At 40.0% G+C, this 26,375-nt stretch overlaps 1 protein-coding gene across 1 annotated transcript in view; it reads left to right on the top strand.

The window, feature by feature from the left end:
- Nucleotides 1–23,458, top strand: part of ATP12A (ATPase H+/K+ transporting non-gastric alpha2 subunit) — a 129,525-nt gene extending 106,067 nt beyond the window's left edge. The window contains exons 22-23 of the mRNA XM_085647250.1: nucleotides 22,066–22,157; nucleotides 22,950–23,458. Coding sequence (XP_085503376.1) covers nucleotides 22,066–22,157; nucleotides 22,950–22,978 — 121 coding nt within the window. The 3' untranslated portion in view covers nucleotides 22,979–23,458. The remainder of the gene's footprint in view (nucleotides 1–22,065; nucleotides 22,158–22,949) is intronic.
- Nucleotides 23,459–26,375: the final 2,917 nt, after the last annotated feature.

Genomic DNA, 26,375 nt, shown 5'->3' with positions numbered 1-26,375 from the left:
TGCGAGATTCAAATGTCATGTTTGTTGCAGCCCAGGAAGAAGAGGCTTTGACCATGAAACGCGTTGGCAATGAAAATATTAATTGGAGCAGTCTGCATTGTGAAGCCAGATGGCAGAAGGCTGTCGAGTGACCTCTCGTAGCTCTAGCATATTGTTTAAAAAAAAAAATATATATATATTTTTATTTTAATGATAAAATTTAAGGTTACAGGGCTGTTATAACTAGAAAGTAGAATTTAAAAAATCTTAGGAACTCACTGGAAAAAACAAAGGTTACAGGGACGTTATAGATACCCTTAGATTTTACATGCTAAGACTAGAGAAATTCAGCAATTATAACTCACGCCCCCGCAATGCACTGCTTATGACCTCACATATTACATCACTAATGACATGGTCAGGGACATCACTGATGACATCTCAAATGACATCACTGATGACATCATACAGTGACTGTCAGTGTCTTTAAAATGTTTATGAGTGTCAATTATATATCTACACATGTATACATACATATATATATATTCACTGAAAAAACCATAGGTTTCATCCACGTTGTAGTTAGAAATTGGCATTTAAAAAACCTTTGAAATTCACTGAAAAAACCATAGGTTTCAGGCACGTTATAGTTAGGAATTAGCATTTAAAAACCATTAGAAATTCACTGAAAAAACCATAGGTTTCAGGGGCGTTATAGTTAGCTGGACATTTCCCTTGTACAAAACCATAGAAATTCCCCTGTTATAGTTAGTTCAGCTAACTATAACTCGCGCCCCCGCAATGCACTGCTGATGATGTCACATATTACATCATTTTATGACATGGTCAGTGACATCACTGATGACATCACTGCTGACATCTCAAATGACATCACTGATGACATCACTGATGACGTCATCCATGTGATAAATTAGTGCATCTTCTCACACCCTAATATAACCTTCGATACACCGACTCAAAATTTCAAACGGTCATTTTGACAACCATAGATACTCCAATACCAATAACTACATACCCACTCATTGACTTTTAGGTCTACATACATGTCCACTCACTCACCTGTACAGTCACTCATACTTACAGTCACTTTGTGCATTTATACACCTATATAGACACTCACACACCGCCAATCATCCATTGAGGTACTGACACATCTAGTCAGTCATGCAAATAATTAATCACAGTCCAATTTACTCACCTATACAGTTAAAAACACTCAAGTTCACTTACTCATAAAAATACTAACAAATTCTGTGTCTTCCTGCAGAAAAACAAACAGCACATGACACAGATATCCTTGCACTATGGCGCATACAGCCACTCCCAAAATCACACACTCTCACATATAGATAGTTATATACTCTTACACACATATACACTGCGTTTCACATATGTAGTTACAGACACATGTACAACTGAGATATAAATTCAATCACTAACACACCCATACATACACTCACCCAACCATACAGTCCATCACAGATGCACTCTTAAAACCATGCAACCACTGAATCACCCGGTCACACATCTAGTCACAGAGTCACACACACCCTACCCACACAAACATTCAGGCACCCATACAGATACTCAGACAACCAATCAATAACCCATATAGACACTCATATAGCTATTCACAAAACCATGCAGCCACTTATACACCAACACACAGACACATACAGACATTCACACAGTTTAGTCACTAGTCTGCAGTAAGATACATTTAATGACTCACTTATAGAGTCAGTTACGCACTTAGAAAATCATCCATTCACACACTTGTACACCCACTTATTTTTCAACAGGCCTTTCCCTATATATATTAAACATATTAAAACTGTTCAGAAACACATACTCAATGGATGATGTCATCAGTGATGTCATCAGTGATGTCATTTGAGATGTCATCAGGGATGTCATCAGTGATGTCACTGACCATGTCATGAGTGATGTAATATGTGACGTCATCAGCAGTGCATTGCGGGGGCACGAGTGATAGATAGCTGAACTAACTATAACAGGGGAATTTCTAGGGTTTTGCACGAGGAAAATGTCCAGCTAACTATAACGCCTCTGAAAACTATGTTTTTTTCAGTGAATTTCTAAGGTTTTTTAAATGCTAATTCCTAACTATAATGTGCCTGAAACCTATGGTTTTTTCAGTGAATTTCAAAGGTTTTTTAAATGCCAATTCCTAGCTATAACGTGCATGAAACCTATGGTTTTTCAGTGAATTTCAAAGGTTTTTTAAATGCTAATTCCTATCTATAACTTATCTCTAAAGATATCATGAAAAGCATTCTTTTTTAAAAGTAGGGTGCATATTAGTTTTGTGGAAAAGCATCTTTGTGATTGGTTAAGAAAAAGCAGTTTCAACGTGGAGTACATATCATAGGATAAAATTTGCTCAGCTCAACCACACCTGCTACTTGCATTTGGAAGGCACTGTTCGAACTTAAAACAATCGTGAACTTTTAACCTGCACGTGTCATTAAATGTTCAAGAAAATGTTGCAAAAAAATATCGTTAAGTTTTAAAAAATTGATGAACTTTTAACCTGCACGTGTTGTAGAATGTTCTAGAAAGTGTGTTGATAGAATACGTTGCACTTCTGACTTCTATGTGTTGTTGAATATTAAAAAAACAGTTCATATGGAAAATTAAAAAGAAACCAATAGAGAAGTTTTGAAACCTAATAGAATCAAGGAACTATTCTAATTTATTCTTTACATGTATTTATGTGTGCAGCAACAAAATTATAGACACAACAGCACTAGGAAGAGGAAGAAGCAGGGAGTGGGGGGAGGGGGGAGATTGGCAGAATGGCACACATGGACAATTAAGTACAACACACATATAGACTAACAATGGCCAAAATGAAACACACCAACAGGGGCACAAGTCACACAACCCACCAACATCACACCACTGAACGAGCATAGAAGTGAAAACCACGCTGCATTCATACAGAATGTGTACAAAGGCCAGTCGTTGGTGTTGTGGGATGTCTGCGACCGTGGTCATCATGGATGAGATGCCCAGCATGTGGCACATGGTCGGGTTCACTGTGTGTTATGTTGCCAAACGGCTGCTCCTCCCTCCCACGAGCCCCCCACACTTTTGTACGGTGCACTGTTGTATCTCGTGCACTCGCACGGCACACCATTGTAATGCCTATTTGCACATGTCCTGCTACATTCCAACTACACCATCACAGTGCCGTTTGGAGGTGGTGCATGCCACTTTACAACATCGACTGCTGCGGCTCTTGTAGCAGGCCACACCAGAACACAGAGACACACTTACCGCACTTCCTGTACACGGACATGTCCGAGACACCCTGCTCCCCTTGCCGGATAGGCACACCCCTGGACTGACCTGTGAACCCCAGACCAGCACACGCCAGTTGTGCATGCAGGAGGATGCGTGCATAGCTGCATGTCCAGGCTCACTGCCAACGCTGAGGTGACAGCAAACTGTGATGTTGCAGGGCTCGTGCCTATCATGCTAAGACAATGACCACAGGGACACACTTACTAAGATGTGGATTTGGGGGGCATTGGCAGTCCTGGAGTTGTTGAGATGAGTCTTCTGGCCCTCATGGGTATCCCTGTATCATGCTCATTGACTCTATGGCACCTGTGGGTGTTCTGGTGTGGCTCTTGGCTGTCTTCCCTTTCATGGTGCAGGTCGTTGTCCTGCTTAACACCAGCAGAAAGCAGGTGTAAAATGCCTGGTGCTAACGTGTCTTATCGCCGGATTTCTTTTCGCATTGCAATTGGTGTGAAAGTTGTGATGTGTTTTTCTTCGTGAGCAGAACAATATACGAACTGAGCAGTGTATCTCGTCAAGATCCAGAACCTGACGCACTATTCCCAATCAATATAAATACAATGAGATTTCTTAATAGATTTTGTGTGTACACTGTAAGTGCAGCCAAGACCTCAGTGCAATTCAATACAGGATTTTAGTATTTAGAATAAATTGGAAAGGTGCACCTCGTGTCTTTTTTCACGAGAACGGCTAGTCTCCATTTCATTATCAGCACTTTAACGGAAGTAAAGTTGAGATAAATCTAGCACACTATTCAGAAATTGGTGCAAACTGCAGATATCACCAGTATTCCAGCGATAAGTGCCCCAAAATTTAACACCATGGTGGACTCCATCAAATAACAGTAATAAGAACAAGAAAGAGTCACACAGCAGTTCTAAAACGGTATTAATTTTTTTTTCAAACTTTATTTTTTATAATCATAAATATGTAAACGATAAACTATTTTCAAACTTTATTTTTTTATTAACATATATATGAACGATAAACTAATAAACAAAATGTAACAACAACAATACAAAACAACAAGGTGGAACACTCCTGTGGGGACCATGGATGTCGTTGACAGACCTGGAAAATCAGAACGATTGTTAAAAAAACAACAACATGGTATTCTCAACAAAATACCACAAGAAACAAATCACAGATATATAAAATGCATACAGCTAACAACATTTTATAAGTTTAGCTTACAAAAACTGTAAATGTTGCCGCTTTAAAATATTTACCGAATCTGAGGAAATTTTTTTGCAGAAGGTACCACGCCCACAACGTTTTTCTTCAATGGTGAGGAAATTTTTTACTTTTCCCAAGGGGCAAACAAAGACCAATGCCACCTTGATCACGTGCAAGATTTGCAAAAGAGTTCTCTCACGAGGGGATCCTAACAAGAAATACTCGTACGGCACGGCAAGTAGGATGAAACACCTAACAATCTTGCACGAGAAGAGTGCAAACAGATGAGAAACGCTCCTATTCTGTATCTGTAAAAAAGAATCACAAATAAATGTATATTAATAACTTTCAAAATTATACTATTCCATTACTGTACAAACACATTTTATATAAATACTGACTAAGAAACTATGTCCCTGAACCACAAGTGTGACGATGGTTAAAACACTACATGCATAGTGCATACTACTTTGAAGCAGTTCATGCCCTAAAGCCTACCTCACTAAAACTCTACATGCTAACTGACTAAATGATTACAGTACTATAAAGAGACACACTGGGTGAGTGACAGGGTGTTTGCTAGAAGAGTATGAATACTAACTAGGGAATTGAAGGTGTGAAATACAACTGTGTAGGTGATTAGAGGACTGCATCCATACTGCATAGGCATTTAAAGCAGTCCATGTGCTAAGGCCTGGCTCACTGGCTCACTTGGGTACTGACTGAATGATTAGAGTACAGCAAGGAGAGTGCCTAGGTGAATTTATAAGTGCTAGGCTTTTCGCACAGGCAATGGATTAGTACTTGCTACTGAATGGGTCACTAGAGGAGTGCAAAGGCAGTGACAAGTGCTGGACTGTATGGATACTGACTAGGAAATTGAAAGTGTGAAAGACAAGTGTCTAGGTGGTTAGAAGACTGCATGCATAGTGCAGAGGGGTTTGAAGCAGTCCATGTGCTAAGGCCTGGCTCAGTGCATGAATACTTAGGCACTGAGTGAATGATTAGAGTACTGCAAAGATAGTATCTTGGTGAATTTATAAGTGTTTGGGTTTTAGCACAGTGAATGGATTAGTACATGGTGCTGAATGGGTGACTAGAGGACTGCAAAGGGAGTGACAAGGTGTTTCCGGGAAGTGTATGGATACTGACTAGGGAATTGAAGGTGTGAAAGACAAGTGTGTAGGTGGTTAGAGGACTGCATGCATAGTGGATAGGGGTTTGAAGAAGTCCATGTGCTAAGGCCTGGGTCACTGGATGAGTACTTGGGTACTGACTGAATGATTAGAGAACTGCAAGGAGTGTGCCTGGGTGAATTTATAAGTGGTTGGGTTTTGGCGCAGTGAATGGATTAGTACATGATGCTGAATGGGTCACTAGAGCAGTGCAACGGGAGTGACAGGGTGTTTGCTGGAAGTGAATGGATACTGACTGGGGAATTGAAGGTGTGAAAGACAAGTGTGTAGGTGGTTAGAGGACTGCATGCATAGTGGATAGGGGTTTGAAGAAGTCCATGTGCTAAGACCTAGCTCAGTGCATGAATACTTAGGCAGTGACTGGATCATGAGAGTACTGGAAAGAGAGTGTCTTGGTGAATTTATAAGTGTTTGGGTTTTGGCACAGTGAATGGATTAGTACATGCTGTTGAATGGGTCTCTAGAGGACTGCAAAGGATGTGACAGGGTGTTTCCTGGAAGTGTATGGATACTGACTAGGGAATTGAAGGTGTAAAAGACAAGTATATAGTATGTTAGAACACTACATGCATACTGCATAGACATTTGAAGCAATCTATTTGGTACTTAGAAACTGACTAAATAATCAGACTACTTCTAGGACAGTGCTTAGGTAAAACATTTACATTTTCAGTTCTGCCACAGTGAACAGAATAGTACATGGTACTGCACCTTAGTGGCAAACCCTGACTCATTTTATCAATGCATAAGCAAAGACTACCTTCTAATGATACTAAAACTTGACAGGTTTTAAAACAGTTATCTGCTAAAAAATACACGATGTTACCAAATGCTTCTCTCACAGTGCTTCCCAAATGCACACAGACTCGCAGTGTGATTCTAGACAACAACCACTATACCTAGGAGTTTACCAAAAATCATTCACTACTGTGGAAGTGGGAAGGGAACTGCACACAATCTTCATATTTCAGGACTGGACTTTTATGTCAAAGCCTGACTCATTTAATCAAAGCATAAGCAAAGATTGGCTTCTAATGCTACTAAAACTTGACAACATGACCGGTTTTAAAACAGTTATCTGTCAGCAAATACACGATGTTACCAAATGCTTCTCTCACAATCCTTACCCAAATGCACACAGACTCACAGTGTGATTTTAGACAAGCAACACTATCCTAGGAGTTTACCAAAACTCATTCACTAGTCTGGAAGAGTTAATGGTACTGCACACAATCTACATATTTAAGTACAGCACATCAGTGTCAAAGCATGACTCATTTAATCAACGCATAAGCAAAGACTGGATTCTAATGCTACTAAAACTTCACAACATGACAGGTTTTAAAACAGTTATCTGTCAGCAAATACATGATGTTACCAAATAATTCTCTCACAGTGATCCCAAATACACACTAACTCACAGTGTGATTCTAGACAAGCACCACTATCCCTAGGAGTTTACCAAAACTCATTCACTACAGTGCAAGTGGTAAGGGAACTGCACACAATCTACATATTTCACAACTGCAATTTACTGTCAATGCCTGACTCATTTAATGAAAGCATAAGCCATAACTGTCTTCTAATGCTACTAAAACTTGACAACATGACATGTTTTAAAACAGTTATCTGTCAGCAAATACACGATGTTACCAAACACTTCTCTCACAGTGGTTCCCAAATGCACACAGACTCACAGTGTGATTCTAGACAAACAACACTATCCCTAGCAGCTTACCAAAACTCATTCACTACAGTGGAAGTGGTAAGGGTACTGCACACAATCTACATAATTCACGACTGCGCTTTAGTGTCAATGCCTGACTCATTTAATCAATGCATAAGCAATGACTGGCTTCTAATGCTACTAAAACTTGACAACATGACAGGTTTTAAAATAGTTATCTGTCAGCAAATACACGATGTTACCAAATGCTTCTCTCACAGTGGTTCCCAAATGCACACAGACTCACAGTGTGATTCTATACAACAACCACTATACCTAGGAGTTTACCAAAAATCATTCACTACTGTTAAAGTGGTAAGGGAACTGCACACAATCTTCATATTTCAGGACTGCACTTGTGTGTCAAAGCCTCACTAATTTAATCAAAGCATAAGCAAAGACTGGCTTCTAATGCTACTAAAACTTGACAAAATGACCGGTTTTAAAACAGTCATCTGTCAGCAAATACACAATGTTACCAAATGCTTCTCTCACAATCCTTACCCAAATGCACACAAACTCACAGTGTGATTTTAGACAAGCAACACTATCCTAGGAGTTTACCAAAACTCATTCACTAGTCTGGAAGAGTTAATGGTACTGCACACAATCTACATATTTAAGTACAGCACATCAGTGTCAAAGCATGACTCATTTAATCGACGCATAAGCAAAGACTGGCTTCTAATGCTACTAAAACTTGACAACATGACCGGTTTTAAAACAGTTATCTGTCAGCAAATACACGATGTTATCAAATGCTTCTCTCACAATCCTTACCCAAATGCACACAGACTCACAGTCTGATTTTAGACAATCAACACTATCCTAGGAGTTTACCAAAACTCATTCACTAGTTAATGGTACTGAACACAATCTACATATTTAAGTACAGCACATCAGTGTCAAAGCATGACTAATTTAATCAATGCATAAGCAAAGACTGAATTCTAATGCTACTAAAACTTCACAACATGACAGGTTTTAAAAAAGTTATCTGTCAGCAAATACATGATGTCACCAAATGCTTCTCTCACACTGATCCCAAATACACACTAACTCACACTGTGATTCTAGACAAGCACCACTATCCCTAGGAGTTTACCAAAACTCATTCACTACAGTGCAACTGGTAACGGAACTGCACACAATCTACATATTTCAGGACCGCACTTTTCTGTCAAAGCATGACTCATTTTATCAAATCATAAGCCATAACTGTCTTCTAATGCTACTAAAACTTCACAACATGACAAGTTAAAAGAGTTATCTGTCAGCAAATACACGATGTTACCAAATCCTTCTCTCACAGTGGTTCCCAAATGCACACAGACTCACTGTGTGATTCTAGACAAACAACACTATCCCTTGCACTATACCAAAACACATTTCTTCATCTAGAAGTAGTACTACATTTTAGTATAGAAACATAACATAACTCATTTCACAAATTCATAAACAATGACTGGTTTCTAATTCTACCAAAATATAAAAACAACACAGTTATCTGTCTGCAAACACTTGAAAAACACACATGCTTATCACAGAATGGTTTCTACATGCACACACACTGTCAATAAGAGTGTAGAGAATAAAAGTACTCCCTACACTTTAGCAGGAGAAATACATTAGTCTGATTAAAATCAAAATAGTCTACATACATCCCCTCACAATTAAATAACTCATCTTTCAAGTTCTTTTGTAGATTAAGAAGTATATCAGTCACTCACCATATTTTCTTTTACAGAATCTCTGCACTGTGCACCTCTCAGCAAAAACAAGAATGGAAAAGTTTCCCTTTCATTTTCCACACATATACATGTAAACATCAAATCACAATCCTTTACACATAAACTCAAAAGCAAACAGACATTTCTATTGGTTAAACAATTCAACCCTTTCTAACTGAAATACATTTCAACCCTTCCCCCAATCTGCCTTCTGCCTGTTACCATAGAAACAGGTCATGGAACACTGCACTGAGCTCACAGGTCACAAGTTCAGCACACAATGTTACTAAACAAGATAGGAAGTGTGCTTGACTCTTCAACATATCAGCTTATCATATATAATGTTCCTTACAATCTGTTTTTGTTAACCAATAAGAATCATACCTTTAAAAAATAGAAATATACACCCTACCTTTCAGTGTAGAAAGTAGTCATACAACCAATGATTTCTTGTCTTTTTTCAAAAAACATTGCCGTGGATCCGCGCACCCAACGCGTGAGAATCCGTGCACCCAACGCGATAAGATGCATTCACCATGCGCGCATTTCGACGTTTTTTTTTTTAAAAAGGGGTCCCCAGGGGGTCCTTCTGGGACCCCCCAAGCACCTCTAGAGGGTCAGAGTATTTCCACTCTGCCCCCTTTATATGTTTTACACACTTATTCCCCTTGCTTCTTCAGCCTCGCTTCTACCGAGGCAGAAAATGGCCGCCAACAGTTCCTGGTTTCGAATGTAGAGAGACACTCGACAGCCAATTAGCATTCAGCGCGTGATCGGGAGGGTGCGCGCTTGGTTCGGGGAGGGTGCGCTTACGGTGCGGGTAGGGTCCGCGGATCCTCCCCGGCCAGAGATATTTATGTACTCTAATTTTCTCAGGAACTACTGAACAGATTCACACCATATATGCAAACAGCACGAGTCCGAATTGAGGACTACCTCTTTGCCAAATTTGGTGTCATTTCATTCAGCGGTTCGGGCTGTAGCTGCGACAACAGATCCTATGGGAAATTGCATGGGGAAAACGCGTTTTGGGACCTCCCTTTTTTCTCAGCCCCCGCTTGATGAATCACCACAAAACTTTCAGGGTAGGAGAGGAGCGGAGCTGGCCAAAAGTTTGGAAAATTTCGCAAGGATTCGTCAACCAGCGCCAGATTTATTGGGAATAGAATGTTGCGGATTTCCTATGGAAAATAGGTCCTAACTATAACTACCTACTGGCGACCGCCAGTAGGTAATATATATATATATATATATATAATATATATATATATTACCTACTGGCGGTCGCCAGTAGGTAGTTATAGTTAGGACCCTGTTTCCATAGGAAAACCGCAACATTCTATTTGGAATAACTTTGGCGCCGGTCGACGAATCCTCGCGAAATTTTCGAAACTAATGGTGCGCTACGCTCCGCTCCTACCCTGAAAGTCTCGGGGGGATTCATCAAGCGGGGGCTGAGAAAAAAGGGGGGTCCCAAAACGCGTTTTTCCCATGCATTTTTCCATAGGACCTTTAGACACAGCTACAGCCCGAACGGCTGAACAGAGTTACTTGAAATTTGGCAGAGAGGTAGTCTACAGGTCAAGGAAGTGCCTTTTGTAGGTCTGGTGTAAATCTGTTCAGTAGTTCCTGAGAAAATAGCATTTAAATCAATATATATATCTGTGGCAGCTTACGGTGCGCTTACCGTGCGCTTACGGTAAGCTTACTGTACGTGTACGGTGCCGTGCGCGTGCGCGATTCTGATTGGCCGTTAGATCTTAGTAAACATTCGAATCGGTCGAAACCAGGAAGCGGCAGCCGCCATTTTCTCTCTCGCACTCTGAGGGGGGGAGGAAAAACAAAGGTTGAAAACATGTAAAGGGGCAGGATAGACAGCTCCTAACCACCTAGCCTTGATTAAGGTGTCCCAAAAGATCCCCCAAGGCAAAAAATTCAATTTTATATTTTTTCGAAAAAACGGCGATTACGCTTACCGTACGCGTACGGTAAAAATTAATTAAAAAAAAAAAAATTATCCACATTTCCCCCCCCCCGTGTGCAAAAGGTGCCCGCAGGGCACCTTTTGAGCATGTTATATCAATAAAATGGAACATTTAATAGTTTACCTTTCTCAACGAAGCGTATAATATGTCCTCCGTCTGCGGACGGTGCGCGAAGCGCATCGTGCGTACATGGCCCATCCAGCCCACCGTGCGTGCACGGCACTAACTGCGTAAAGTGGGCGCGCGGTGCGCGAAGCGCACCATGCGCGCACGGAACGAACTGCGTTATGTGGGCGCGCACGCCACGAACGGCGTAAAGTAACTTAGCATTTAAAAAACCATACAAATTCACTGAAAAAACCATAGGTTTCACACACGTTATAGTTAGGAATTAGCATTTAAAAAACCTTGCAAATTCACTGAAAAAACCATAGGTTTCACACATGTTATAGTTAGCTGGACATTTTACTCATAAAAAAATCAATGAAATTCCCTCGTTATAGTTAGTGCAGGCAACTATAACTCACGCGACCGCAATCCTCTGCTGATGACATTTGTGTCTTTATGAAAAAAAAATATTTGTAATATATGTATAGCTGAAATTTAATGGAAGAAGACATGGGCAAATAAGTGTCTAAATACAGTATTAGCATCAGCAGAGGATTGCGGTCGCGTGAGTTATAGTTGCCTGCACTAACTATAACGGGGGAATTTCATTGGTTTTTTATGAGTAAAATGTCCAGCTAACTATAACATGTGTGAAACCTATGGTTTTTTCAGTGAATATATATATATATATATTCACGCTTCAAGGTTGCCCATTGATTGAGGACGCACTCAGACTGCAACCAGCTTTGAAGCCCTTTATTAGGTACAAACGTGCACCACCATGCCGAATCCGTTTGGCAGCTTACATGCCGATAAGCCTGACACGTTTCAGAGGTTGATTCCTCCTTCCTCAGAGGCTCGACAGTTCAGTGGTGTGCTTGCTCTGACACGCCCCCATTAAATAAATAATTAACTGCTCTCTGATGCGCTCCGCCGATGCGGTGTTCGCATTGATTTCTGGGATTCGTAGTCCGTGTCGTGATTTATTAAGCCCCTTATGGGTGCACTCAGTGTCTCTGCTGGTAACTTCTCCAAGCCCTTAGGTGAGCCTCAGCAGGTAGGGCACGTTTTAGATCCTTCGTTGCAGTCCCATAACACAGCCAGGTGAATCCCAAGCTACATGGCCCCCAAATTACCGGGTGGTGCATCCTCTACGGCCGGACTGCCGCAAGTAGATTCACGCTCCAAGGTTGCCTGAATCGCGTCAGACTTATCGGCATGTAAGCTGCCAAATGGATTCGGCATGGTGGTGCACGTTTGTACCTAATAAAGGGCTTCAAAGCTGGTTGCAGTCTGAGTGCGTCCTCAATCAATGGGCAACCTTGGAGCGTGAATCTACTTGCGGCAGTCATGTGATCAAGACCCGAGTGGGGGTCGAAACGCGTAATGGCGGATTTGCTTGGCACGAAATAAAATTGGATTTGCACTTACTCTTGGTGGTCCGCTCTTCCTCCTTTGGTCCGTGTGAGGCTATTGTTGGCAGCGAACTATATATATATATACTGACACGGACCTCCGGTTAAGTGCTGCTTTTATTTTATTGGCAGTGTCGTCTTGACGTTTCGGCTCCCATGAGCCTTGTTCACATGACAACGTGAGTGTGTAGAGTGACCCAATAAATAGTGATAGTACAAGTTCAGAGTTCAGTTTGAAATCACGTGGTTACAATGACCATAGACATAGATAAGTCACTACAATACGATCTCAGCGCTGGTAGTGCAAAATGGATTGAAGTTGGTTAACATTCAACTTGTATAATAAAGCATTTCAATTTAATGATGTGCAAAGATAGCAGTGTGCAAAAATAAGCAGTGTGCAAAAATACGCTAATAACATGCTCAACAATATATAAATATATAAATACAAAGATCGTTTTAAAATCCAACTCAGCAATTTTTACGTATAAAATACTGTAAAAGACTAAAAAGCTTAAATGCCATTGCGTTATTGGATTGTACAAATAACAGGGAAGAGTACTCACATCACATTATTTGAGTTGAGGTTACTATGTCCCCTATCATAATCTGGATACGTTTGCTGATTTTACCGCAACAAATTTGTACTTTTAAATTCTAATGTTCTCGGCGTAAATGCCAATGGCTTATATCATCCAGTTAGTAAAGGATAAAAATACAATAATTAAAACCAGTTAAAAGCATGTTAAGTGCGAATGAACAAGACATCTGATACTATATGCACATTTTATATATTTTATATTGTTTGTAGCCAACAACTTTAGATGTATAATCTGAACTCATATTGTTAATGTTAAGAAATACTATATAAGATTTACTAGGGAAATCACTATCACTTCAGAAAAGTGCCCAATTTATATAAAATCACCTAATGTGAGACGAGGGAAGAAAGGGTGCTGAAAGCAAATTAACAAATGAAAAATGAAAAAAAGAGACTTACACCCTGTGCTGTATAAATCAAAATATTAAATAATAATATGGGTTTCCTAGTTGACAAAGAAGTTTTGAATATAGGTTGCACTACCCTAAATAGTTGTGGACATTCTCACAGTATTATCCTACGGTACACTCAGAATAATCATTAAAGCTCAATGGCTATGTGTTCAGAGCTGACCATATATTTTCTTTATACCTTAAATAGCACAAGATATCACCTGTTAGACTGATCACTGAGCTCTCCAGTTCAAGTGAACCGAATATATGTATGTTTATAAAATGCATTATTTGATATATTAAAACAATCAAATATAACATGCTAAAAACGTATAGAGGTATCTCCTATCAAGCCTGATAGAGTACAAATGTAGATTCTACTCATACACTGGAAGTGCATCATAAAATATAAGTTATACAACAAACCATGTTGGAATAACAAATTTAAGATCTACTAAAATCAGATGCATCAAAACTAACTACATATTAGAACTCAATTGGGGTATAAAAAAGAAAATATTGTTTCAGCTTAAACAATACTAAGCTATGGTAGACAGGTGTATAAATCCTCCGTAACGTTTAGACCATTAGGGCATTTGGTATCCATCTGCAGAATATAGCGAGTTTCTAATTTTCGGAGTTTAGCCTCCCTGTTACCCCCCCCGTCTGCTCGCATTGACAGCGTCAATCACAAAAAATGTGAGGAGACGATTATCACTCTGGTGTTGGTCTTTGAAATGCCTCGCAACAGGGTAGGTATTGTCCTGGTTAGATATGGCTCTTAGGTTTTGCAATATACGTTTATGTACGGCCAATTTGGTGCTGCCGACATATCTGAGGGAACAGGGACATTCAAGTATGTAAATAGCATATTCTGTTTTACATGTCAGTAATTTACTAATTTGATGCTCAGTATTACTGAACCCATCTTGATATGTCCTAGTATTAACCCCGTGTGTTCAAGATTTACAGGTTTTACACCTAAAGAAGCCTGTATTGGTTTGAAGCCAGGTAGATTTTTCAATTACTTCCGGATTAGTGTCAACTAAATGGTCCCTCATTGACATAGCCTTGCTGAATGTTAAAGATATTCATGTAGGCATTCTTGGCCCTATAATGGGATCACTTAAAATTATGGGCCAATTTCATTGATGATCATCCTGCAGATGTCTTTATGCTGCTTACTGAAGCCTGTTATGATTCTAAATGTGTTGTCTAAATCTCGAGGGGTATCGGTTATGTTAGTACCTTGGGTTTCCAGTTCAATTTGAGCCGTGGTAGTATAGATACTTAGTAGTTTCTCTCCTGTGTGTGTCATTGATTTTGATAGAGCACTGTCAATATTACGTCCGGAATACCCTCTTTGAATGAATCTCATCTTGCTAGCCAGCTGTGCATTTTCCAGATCTAGAGAGTTACTGCAGACTCGTCTAATTCGGAGCATCTCCCCATATGGGATGCTGGCTATTAGGTGTGCTGGATGTGCACTGCTCGAAAGTAATACAGTATTGCCTGCTGTTTTCTTTTGAAATAATCTAGTTTCAATTGCATTGTTCTTAATATAGACTTCGGTATCAAGAAATGTTACAGATGTCTGGCTCATATTGGCAGTAAACGCAAGATTAAGATCATTCACATTTAAACTAGATATGAACTCCTTTGCTTGTTCCTCGTTACCCCTCCAAATAATAAAAAGATCGTCAATGAACCAATACCAAGTAACCACATACTTATCTACTATTTCTTTATGCTCGACCCTGAGGACCAGTTCTTCCCAAGCGCCCATATGCAAACAAGCAAAACTTGGAGAAAAACTGGCCCCCATAGCCACTCCCTGAAGTTGGCGGTAAAGTAGATTATTGAACATAAAAACATTGTTGTTTAAACAATATCTAAGCATATGGAGTAACATGTCGTTGTGATCATTATCTAGGTTTTCACCCTGATTTAGATAATGTGCTACTGCCATTAAACCATCTTCGTGTCTTATGCTCGTATATAGTGCGGTTACATCAAGGGCTAACAACCAAAAACCACTCATCCAGGTGACCTGTTGAAGTTTGTAAAGAAAATCGCCTGTATCCTGTACATAGGACAAAAGATTTCTAACATGAGGCTGCAAAAAATATTCTATATATTCAGATGTTTTTTCCAATAGTCCCCCCCAGCAGAAATAATAGGTCTGCCTGGGGGTTTGTCCTCATTTTTATGCACCTTTGGGATAAAGTAAATCACCGGGGTTACAGGATAATCAACTTTGAGGAATTTAAATTCAGCCTCAGTAATCAGTTTCTTGTTTCTCCATTTGGTCAATTTAAGATGATATTCTTGTTGTTTAGATTTGAGTTCACTAGTTTTGCTCCTCTCATAACATTGACGATCATTCAATTGGGAGTAGGCCTCTTTCTCATAGTCAATTTGCGTCATAAGGACCACGTTCCCACCTTTGTCACTTTGTCTGATGACAATATTCTTATTGGATTTTATTTTTCTCATAAGTGCTTCATAGTCTGTCGATTGCTCATTGTACTTCTTTTTTTGTGTTGCCGTTTTTTTGTAAAGTTTTTTTATCTGTAAGGTAGTGTTCTCATGGAAAATGTCAATGGCATCACGTGGCATGATAGGATTGAACAGAGATGGAGGCTTAAAGGGCGTCTTGGCTCTTGTAGATATACTACCTTCATGCTGTTCGTAGCCTATTCCATCTGTTTCCCACAGTTCAAGGAGTTCAGCCGTCAAAGATGTTTCCGATGAACCCACAGTTGGGGGCGGCTGAGCATAACAAGTAGGTTTGCCTGTATTACTCTTCAAGATAAAATATTTTCGCAGTTTTAGTTTTCTTACTGCCTTGTAAATATCATTTCTAGTGTTGGCATAATTCATATTACATGGGGAGACAAAGGATAGACCTAACTTCAGGATGTCCTCATCCTCTTTTGTCAGATCATATGACGTAAGATTCATAATGGTCTTATCTTCTTCAATAGATAGTTTCAATCCTTGGCTATCCACTGGCCTTTGCCCCTCTTTCTGTTTGCAAAGGTAGTGCCTCTTCCTCGTCCTCTGCCTCCTTTGAAAATTTCTGTGTTTTCTCCGTAAATTCTCTGCGTTCGGGGCCTTAGGGTCTGCAGTCTTTCCCGGTTTAAAAAACTGATTTCTTTACCGGGAGATGGTCTATCACTTTGTGCCATCTGTATATGCTCGCGCATATCCGATTCTGATTCCGTACATGCCCCTGAACTCAGATCGGTCAGCGACGAGTCCGTTTTATCATTTGCTCTTCTGGTATTTTTATTTTTATTTTTGTTCTGACTCTTATCACCAGGGACCCTAAGGGCATCATATTTCTTGGAGAACGTGAAGATTTGTCCTAGATCATAATCATTTCTATCACGTTGAAATTTATATACCTTTCTTTCCATTATCTTTTTTTTCTTCTTTTCTCAGGCGTATCACCATTTCGTTGGTTAATTTGTCCTTTTCCTCCTTTGTACCCATGGTTTCCAATTGTTCATTCAGGGTGGCTATCTCTGCTAGTAACGCCGCTCGGTCAATCTCCGCATATTTAATTAGTATAAGTACTAATCGCCGTGACGCATCCAAATTGCTCACTGCCCATTCCCTCATAAGATCTGGATTTGGACTCTCATAGCTGGGCGCCATCATTATACGGAGGCCCCTTGGTATACGATTGACTTCAATATATCCATTCAGAGATTTAGCCTCCCACCACTTGGCTTGTTCACTTCTCGACTTCTTTTCCAGTATTTTAAAAACATCTTTAAGTGTGCTGTTGCTAGTATTCACTTCCTCGTTAGCTCTCCCCCGTATAGTGTTTGGTATGGGGAGGCTATCTGTAAACATGGTCAATGCGGCCGATTCACGGTCCCTCACGTTGTCAGCCGACATACTGCTATATATATATATATATATATATATATATATATACACACACCAAGGTGCATTGATGAATCACTGGGTGTATGAGTGCCTGTATGAATGATTCAGTGGGCACTTGACTGACTGTATAAGTGAGTAATTAGATGTCTGACTGAATGCATGAGGGACTGACTTGTGTGAATGTCTGTATCTATCAGTTAGTTGGTGTCTAAGTGGTGGTAGAGGTGTGTGAGTGGGTATGTAAGTTTCTGTATGGGTGAGTGATTGGTTGTCTGAGTAGGCCTATGGATGTCTCAATGTCTGTGTGGGTGGGTGAGGGGTGTGTAACTGCCTGTGTGGATGAGTGCATGAGTTAGTAAGTGTGTGTGTAAGGGGCTATATATGTGAGTGAGTGTGTGTATGGCTGTGTCAGTGAGTGAATGGATGTGTCACTGTGGCATGTGGGAGAGTAACTGCATATGTGAAATGCAGTATAGGTGAGTGTTGGAGTATATGAGTGACTATGTGTGACTGAGTTATTGCAAGAGTGGCTGGATGGGTGAGTGTGTGCTTGTGTCATTGACTGTATTGGTGAGTGAATCTGTGTTAGTATCTGTGTGAATAAATGAGTGGGTGTGTATGTAACTGTATAGGTAAGTAAATGGTTATGTGATTGACTCTATAGGTGAGTGAATAGGTGTGTAAGTAGCCCTATGAGTGACTGACTGTGTGTGAGTGACTGTATGGGTGTATGAGTGAGTACATCAGTGGCTGTATTAGTGAGTGAGTTGGAGTATGAGTGACTATATGGGTAACTGAGTGGATTTGTGTGTAGACCTATGAATCAGTGTGTGGGTGTGTAAGTACTGATATGCGTGTGTCAATGGTTTTGGGAAGGCTAGTGTGAAAGTTGGAGTGGGTGTATGAAAGGTTAAATTGGGGCATGAGTGGGTGCATCAGAGATTCTGTGGATGACATTAGAGATGTCATTAGTGATGTCACTGATCATGTAATGAGTGATGTAATATGTGGGTTCATAAGGAGTGCATTGCAGGGGCACCAGTTATAGCTCAACTAGCTACAACTGCTGAATTTCTGTGGTTTTGTGTGTGTGAAATCTGAACCTAACTATAACATCCTTGTAACCTTTGTTTTTTTCAGTGAATTTCTAGGTTTAAAAAAAAATCTATTTCATAACTATAATGGCCCTGTAACCCTTGTATTTTTTCAGAGAATTGCTAAGGTTTCTTAAATGCTAATTCCTAACTTTAACATCCCTGTAAACTATCTCATGATTGTGCACTGTGGTGGCAATGACCTAGGCACATTAACTGGAGTAGGACTGGAGATCCTAATGAAGGATACCCTTGCTGAATTGATGATGCTTTTCCCTCACACTGTCTTGGTGTACTCTAACATATGCCAGAGACAGAAATGGAAGTGGTCCAATCAATTCTGTCCACAGATTGACAAAGCCAGTAATCATTTTAATAAAACTGTTTCTGCATTCCTCAGAGACCATCGCATCGCTTGTATCTATAACAACAATCTGTGTTTTGAAATGCATGGAATTTATAGAAATGATAGAGTGCACTTTACAGATGAAGCCAACAGGATGTTTCTAAGTAACTTGTAACTCTGCATCTGGTCATATGTGTAGCAGCCAAATACACTTAACCAATGCAACAGCTCATTTCAGAGCCACCCTAGTACCCAAAATATTGTGATGTTGTTTTCTAAAGTTTTTTTTTGTTTTTGGCATTCTTCGTGAAGGCGTTGTGATCCCCACAAACACGTATCAAAAATAGAAAACAAAAGTAGACATTCAATGACCACCAACATATACAAAAATAATATGTGAAAATATCCATTCTGAACATTGCACTACACATATTACTATATAAATACTTCTTTCAAAGCATTAAACTCATATTTTTGTACTAAGTTTCTTTCTAAACCATCTTTCAGACCTATTTACCATTTTTGCAGTTATTCAGGGCATCGCGACATCGCCGTTAACTGCAACGATCGCACCTTTTCCATAAAGTGAAAACACATATATGCACACATATTACAGTATTTTACACACTAGGGGTTTACTGTATACTTCAAACTCATGTTTTTCTAGTGTATTTCTAGAAGAACCATCTCTAAATCCTTTGTTCTGTTTTCGCGGTGTGCCCAGAGATCGCAATGACCAACACAGTTACGTAGGGAAAGCAGAAAGCAGGAATTCAATAAACCCCACCACATAAAAAAATTATAAGTATATCATCAATTCTAACCATCACCGTACATAGCTCACTATATAAATAACTCTATTACAACAGTTATCAGCATCTCAATGTCTCTATAAATGTGCGTATGAATGATTCGCTAAATATTGTTTTACATTCCTATCAATCTTTGAGACGCCTTCGCGATAGCCGCAATGTCCCTGCAACGGTACACGGGGGGGGCATGCTGGCGGTTGCGTCAGGGTCACGAATATTACGCACGATCAAAAAATTCTATTCTGAACTCATAACTTGTGTCACTAACATCCCCATTTGTCAAACATGGGGTCAGAGTACCTCTACTCTGACCACTTATGTTATCTTTTTCAGAAATTTTCAGCCCCAGGAACTATGCCCGATCAACAAAATGGTGGGCGCAACTTTCTGTTCAGGTTCCGTCCCGCCAATCAGAGCATTCCCGTTGACACGTGCAATCATGATTACTCGCGAAACCATGGCAAAATATCCGCAACCAGAGATATCACTATATTTTTTGGCTTAAATTTCTCAAAGTCTACTGAACTGATTTACACCAAATAGGCAAAAGGCACTTCCTTGAACCAACATCTACCTCCTTGCCAAATTTGGTGTAAGCAGTTTGGGCTGTATGTGTAGCTAAAGGTTCCTATGGGAATGAACATTACAAACCCAACCTTATTTCATGCCCCAAATTCTCAGTCCCCACTGCACCGATCACCCCTACCCTTTCCATGACAACCAGAAGATACCTTGACAACGCCAGAGTTATGGGCAAGTCAAAAAATACTTTTCCTATATCAACTAGGTCCTAACTATAACTAAGTACTGGCGACTGCCAGTAGGCAATATAGGATATGTATACATACATAACGTTTCACCAACAATGCAGAAACTCTGCACGACACGCACTCCATCCAGGAAAAAAGTTAAAGAAGCGTCATTTATGGTTCCAGGGTGTTTTTTTTCTTTAGCCAAACAAACCCAACATGTTTCGGCATCTGCACGATGCTTCTTGTTTAAAAATATACGTAGTGGCGTACTGCTACATGTCTTTCTCTCTACTAGACAAAATATAGAATGTCATCTTTCCTTGTTACCATATCTGCACTTATGAACAGTGCATGCATCAGTGAATTAATTTTTCATTCTCTGTGTTTTTAGTGTGGACTAATGGTAATCCATCGCAACACCCATTGCATTTTGATGCTGACCCAGGTTTACAAGGCTATGTAAATCAGAGGCAGCTCCAAAAACTAATGCCACACAATAGCAGGCGTTAGGATGGCGCAACGAGGAGAAATACTTTTATTTCTCCTCGTTTTTGCTTTTCTTTGGGCGCTGCATTCTTCAGCACACATAGAAAGAGCCAAACACCATTAATTATTGTTTATTTGAAGGAAGGTGTCCTTTCCTGCACATAAACAATCATTAAATAATGACAATTTGACACTTCTATGTGAGCTGCAGAATACAGCACACATAGAAGTAACAAATCAACATTATTGGTTGTTTATGTGCAGGAAGAGGCACCTTCTTGCACATCAGCAATCATTCCCTGCAACGCAAACACCATTGTCGTATGGTGTAAGGGTGCCTGCTTAGGTGCTAAGCAGCTAATGTTAGCACCAGTGCTAGGGAAAACACAGGGGTGCGCCTTATTGTGGTAAATACAGTGCATCTCTGCATTTTTTTTTTAATGTTGTAGCGTGCCGCTGCTTTTGGCGCAGCTCTGTGCTCCAACATTTCCTTGTAAATATGCCCCGGTGTGTCAAATAATGAATTTGTGAGTGAGAGAGAACTTGAACATAAATTATGGCTTTGATATTGCATGATGGGTTGCAAGGTCCTGTTCAGTGTTCTATGTAATCCAAAGGCTGATGAACAGTAGTGTGGGACCAGCATTTGGCAATGAGCTTGTAACAACAAATGTATATCTCAAGGGTAAAGGCAAATCAGGAATCAGCCATTACGTACATCACAGTATTGTGACGTGTTCAGCCAGTGGTAATGGAGACTAGCACTAAGGCTAGAAGCCAGGACCGACAAGTGTGATAGGGAACCAAGCACCAAACCACTAAGAAAGCATAACTAAAAATAGAACTAAACAGAGGAGTCCAGCATTGAATCATTGAGGACTGAGTGCCAATAGCTCAGTCAATGAGAAAAGCTAAGCAAAGACTGAGCCATGCGAGCGACACCAGCCAATGACCTATGAACGACAAAAATTGTGGAAAGGCTCACAATTGTATTATTCTCTTTTCTATTTTCACAGGATCCAGTACTGGTTCGTAGTAATCCCTTATGCATTTCTGATATTCGTATATGATGAGATACGAAAGCTTTTCATCAGGAGATACCCAGGAAGTAAGTAGCAATATCTCTAATTTCTTGTTTGTTCACATGAAATAGTGGTCGGATTTGTAGTAACAAAAATACCTGTAAAATGAAATAGCAAATGCATGGGGCAGGAGGGTAGGAGCTGGTGATGTGCAAGTTTTATACACCTCAGAAATGCACCAAGGCTTGCGTTAAACGACACCAGTTTCCGGGCTCTGTAGAGAAAGGGGCAGTATCCTACTACAATGATTCATCTATCTACTGTTGGGTTAAAGGCCCACAATATTCCACCCTTCTTATTAGTGACAATCAAGAACACTAGCTGGAAAGTTATCCATCAAACCTGAAGGGCCAAACCAGAAAGTTCATTTATTAAGCCTAAAAAAAACCCTCGTTCTACAAGCCGGCTCTATCCAGATTTGGGTGCAAGTGGGAGTTTGTAGCCGAATTCTTATATTCAAGTTTTGTGAAATGCACCAATTATTCATAAAAATGTCCACTTCACGTTTTGCAAGCAAAAAAACCTGTCACAATGTGAACCGGGTAAACTGCACTCAAGCGTTGGCATTTACCGGGGGTGGAGTACAGCACCAGCATCCATAGCCATTTGAATGAGGCTTTTAGGATCCTTCTTGAACTGAAACTGGACCCATAATGGTCTTCATTGCTTGTGAAAATGCGTGCATTTTTACTGATGACAACATCATTAACAGAGAATGTGATTGTTGAGATCAACTCCATGATTTGAAGTTTTTGTGATTTTTACATGTTGTTTATTCTTGCTTTTTCCTGACCTGTGTTTTCTCCTGGTCTTTGCAGGTTGGTGGGATAAGAACATGTACTACTGAGGAGGCACTGGTGCAATGCTACTTTCTCTTCCTAGACTGCTCCTCTGGAAGTCAATGTGTTGCACACTTCCAGGCGATGTGAAGAAGGGCCACGGTGAGCGCCTTTGCAAGCTCAGCGTTCCCTCGGTTTGGGATCTTGGGGCTTCAGTTATCCCTCCCTCCTCAGGGTCCCTTCTCGCACTCCACACTCTGTGACGTGAACGCTACCCAATTCTGGACATATGCAGCTTTGCTCAGCTGTCGAGACAACTCCTTATTTAGCTTTGGGTTAAATATTTACAAAATGCTTAAAGTTGTTTATGAAGTCAAATTGACAGAAGGAAATGTATTTTATGCATACATGTAAAAGGAAAACGTATGTGAATATTGTAAAGATTCTTTTTTGAATTAGCTCACGTTTTTGTAGCATTTAATGTGTATATAGTCCACATTGATGGGTTGTGAACACACGAGGCAATAAATATAATTTTTTTCAGTAAATGCTTATTGGTCTCTTCCTCAAATGAATGCAAACCCCAAAGACGCACATGTTGTTGTTATGATAAAACTTGGATAATGTTCTATGGAAGTGCATTCCCTCATACCCTCATTCTGCCACTATTTTGTGAAGCATGTCTCATACATTTACAAATACTACTTCCCTAGGCAACCTCATTATTATTTTGCTTACGATCATCGAAGTGTATATTGCTGATCCATCCTGGCCCAAACTCTCAGATGACCAACATGAGGAAACAACCTCTGTATGTCATCATCATAATGTCCTCAAAGTGTGGGATGTTGTGGTGGGTCTGACTACAATGCACTAAATTTCAAGGATTTTAATTCATGCCATCAGTGAGCACATAATTTCATGACTGGTAGAAATAACATGGAAAATTGGGGAAAATATTGTGTGTGCTATTCCATCGTTGATCAATTACAGAAGGAGGTGGTTAATGAATGGTCAAAATCAACATTGTCAGCAATGGAGGACTTGACATATCTTTTCAAGGTGGTTCTACAATCTGGCATTACATTTAAAGAGGGTGTCTCCGTCCTTGGTAGAATATGCTAATTTTATAAATCCCTGAGGACAAATTGGATAGATGTCAAATTGTGCCTGATCAATCTGGTTGTGTCGACCGTGCTCAAGGCTGAAGTGTCTATGCCTTTCCTACAACATGTGTGGCCACAACTAATTCTGCTGCAGACATATTTTCTTTCCAACTATGTCTGTCTGCCGGGATGTGCCAGGTAGACCGAGATCCATGAAACGTTTTCAGTACAAGCACTAGCTTCTAAATGATGCCCCTTCAGATTATACTCATGTGCTTGTGAATTTTGGTAATATCCTGAAAATCATCCTGGAACTGTCTCTCCTGGATTTATGCTTGATCACCAGGCATACTGAGGAGCTTGTGTTTTTGAGTCCTTAGTTATATATTAACATCTTCATCTTGGTCAAATACTCCATTTTGCTTGCTGAACATTAGTGCCAATACCTCGACTACAGTGAAATATATCTTCATCTTCACGAAGATAGTGCTGAGGGTCAGGAAAGAACAGCAGACGTGCCAGCAATCACAATAAAAAAAGACAACCATCAAATTTAGCAAGATAAAAGGGAAAGAAATGTATCCCTCCATCATAAAAAGTTGAATCCATGGATTGATGTGCCGAATAGCATAACTAATTCATCTCTTGTGAATGAACCGGAGCAAGCACACTTTCACTGACCCACTTTGGTCAGCCATGTTTGGCAAATATTGAATATCGCCTAAAAAAGTGTACAGTCAGTATTTATTTAGTTTAAAGTCTATATAGTACAGGAGGCAAGTATTTAATGAAAGTACCAGTAATTTGAAATAAAGTTATGGAATGAGAGCCAGATAGTTTATTTCTGTGATTCACACAACACTTCTCAGTGCATTTGTGACAGCAGAGGCATTGTAATATATACGAGGAATGTCTTATATAAAGCACTGGGTAATGGAATGAAAGCCATCCACCTGATACAGATTGGGGCTTATCAACATATAGGTGAGATGGTTAATTCAGTGAGCCAGGGGACTTGAAAGGAAGCTGATGAGTAGGGGGAAATATTGGGCAACAGAATACCTCTCTGAGGAGATTCCTATTAGCAATGGCCTCTACTGTACATCTGAAGGCAGGTACTGTGCATCCACCTAAAAGAGGCACGTATGTTAATGAATGACTAGATCAGTGGTGCTGGAACAATGCTCAGGGTGTGGGTGCTGCCATCAATGTTACATCACTGAAGTCATAGATCGTGAAAATCTAAGCGTCACACAAAGTGTAGCAACTAGGCTACACCTTTTCAGCAGGAGCATGGTAAGCGAGTGGCATGTAGCCGGTGGTGCATTTTGGAGCACACTGTCATTTACAGAGAGCATACCTTTCATTAAATGACCACTATATTTGCACAGACATGCGGTTTTACTGACAAAAACTATGTAGAGCACAAAGGATGATGTGGGAAAATTGAGTTTCAGCAAATATTTATCATTTATCATTTGTGCATCGCCACGTAAGGTGCTTAGACTTGTATTAAATTAAAATATTTGTTCCAATAACACTTCAGAATTACACAAAATTGTACTTAACTATTGATATATTTTGAAATATTTGTACAGTTCATTTACAGGTGTTTACCTTTTGTTGTGTGTCAGAGAACAATTGTTACCCCTCAGCTTATTCCTACTCACTCTCTGTACCCCAGCAAGATTGTGGTGCAGTTCACTTTACAAAATCCTCTCATTTTGCAGTCAGGAGAAAGAAAAGTAAACACCAAGGGCCATGTTAATATACCAAGCAGCAATTTGTCAGAAGACATAGCCTGACATTTGACAAATGTGATAAGTTTGAACAAATGTTAAAGGTATCTTTATAACCCACTCCCCTTCTGAACTCCAGCATGGTTATTTTGGGGATACTGCTGCACCCATTACACCTCAACAACCTGCGCCTATGTGTTCTAATGCAGAACCAATACACTTTTCCACAAGGAAATAAGGGGATTTGATAAAAAAAAATACAATATATCTCTCTCAAGTCTGGCAGCATCATAAAAGACTGCAGACCACAATAATAGCCGTGTTTGGCGTTGCCAAGATGAAACAGAACACCCTTAAGTTGCTTGTTCAGGGTAAACATTCCGCGACCCTGCATTTGCAACTTAATAGCATGTTATTCCGGGAAGCCAGTTTTAATTGCAAATTGGAAAGCCATGTCTTTGGCATGCTCCAGTTGGTTTATGGTTCTAAATGAATTTGCAGCATTCTATTGGGTTGTTAAGATAAGTTAGGGCCTTGTGACCGCACTGGTGGAGGCGAGGCATACAGCAAACAGTTGTGGGTGAAGAAAGTGTCCACGGGAGAAGAACAACCGAACATTC

This window comes from Triturus cristatus, chromosome 3_2 (assembly GCF_964204655.1).
Source record: "Triturus cristatus chromosome 3_2, aTriCri1.1, whole genome shotgun sequence".
Taxonomy (NCBI): Eukaryota; Metazoa; Chordata; class Amphibia; order Caudata; family Salamandridae; genus Triturus; species Triturus cristatus.
This window is presented reverse-complemented; position numbering and strand designations above follow the sequence as displayed.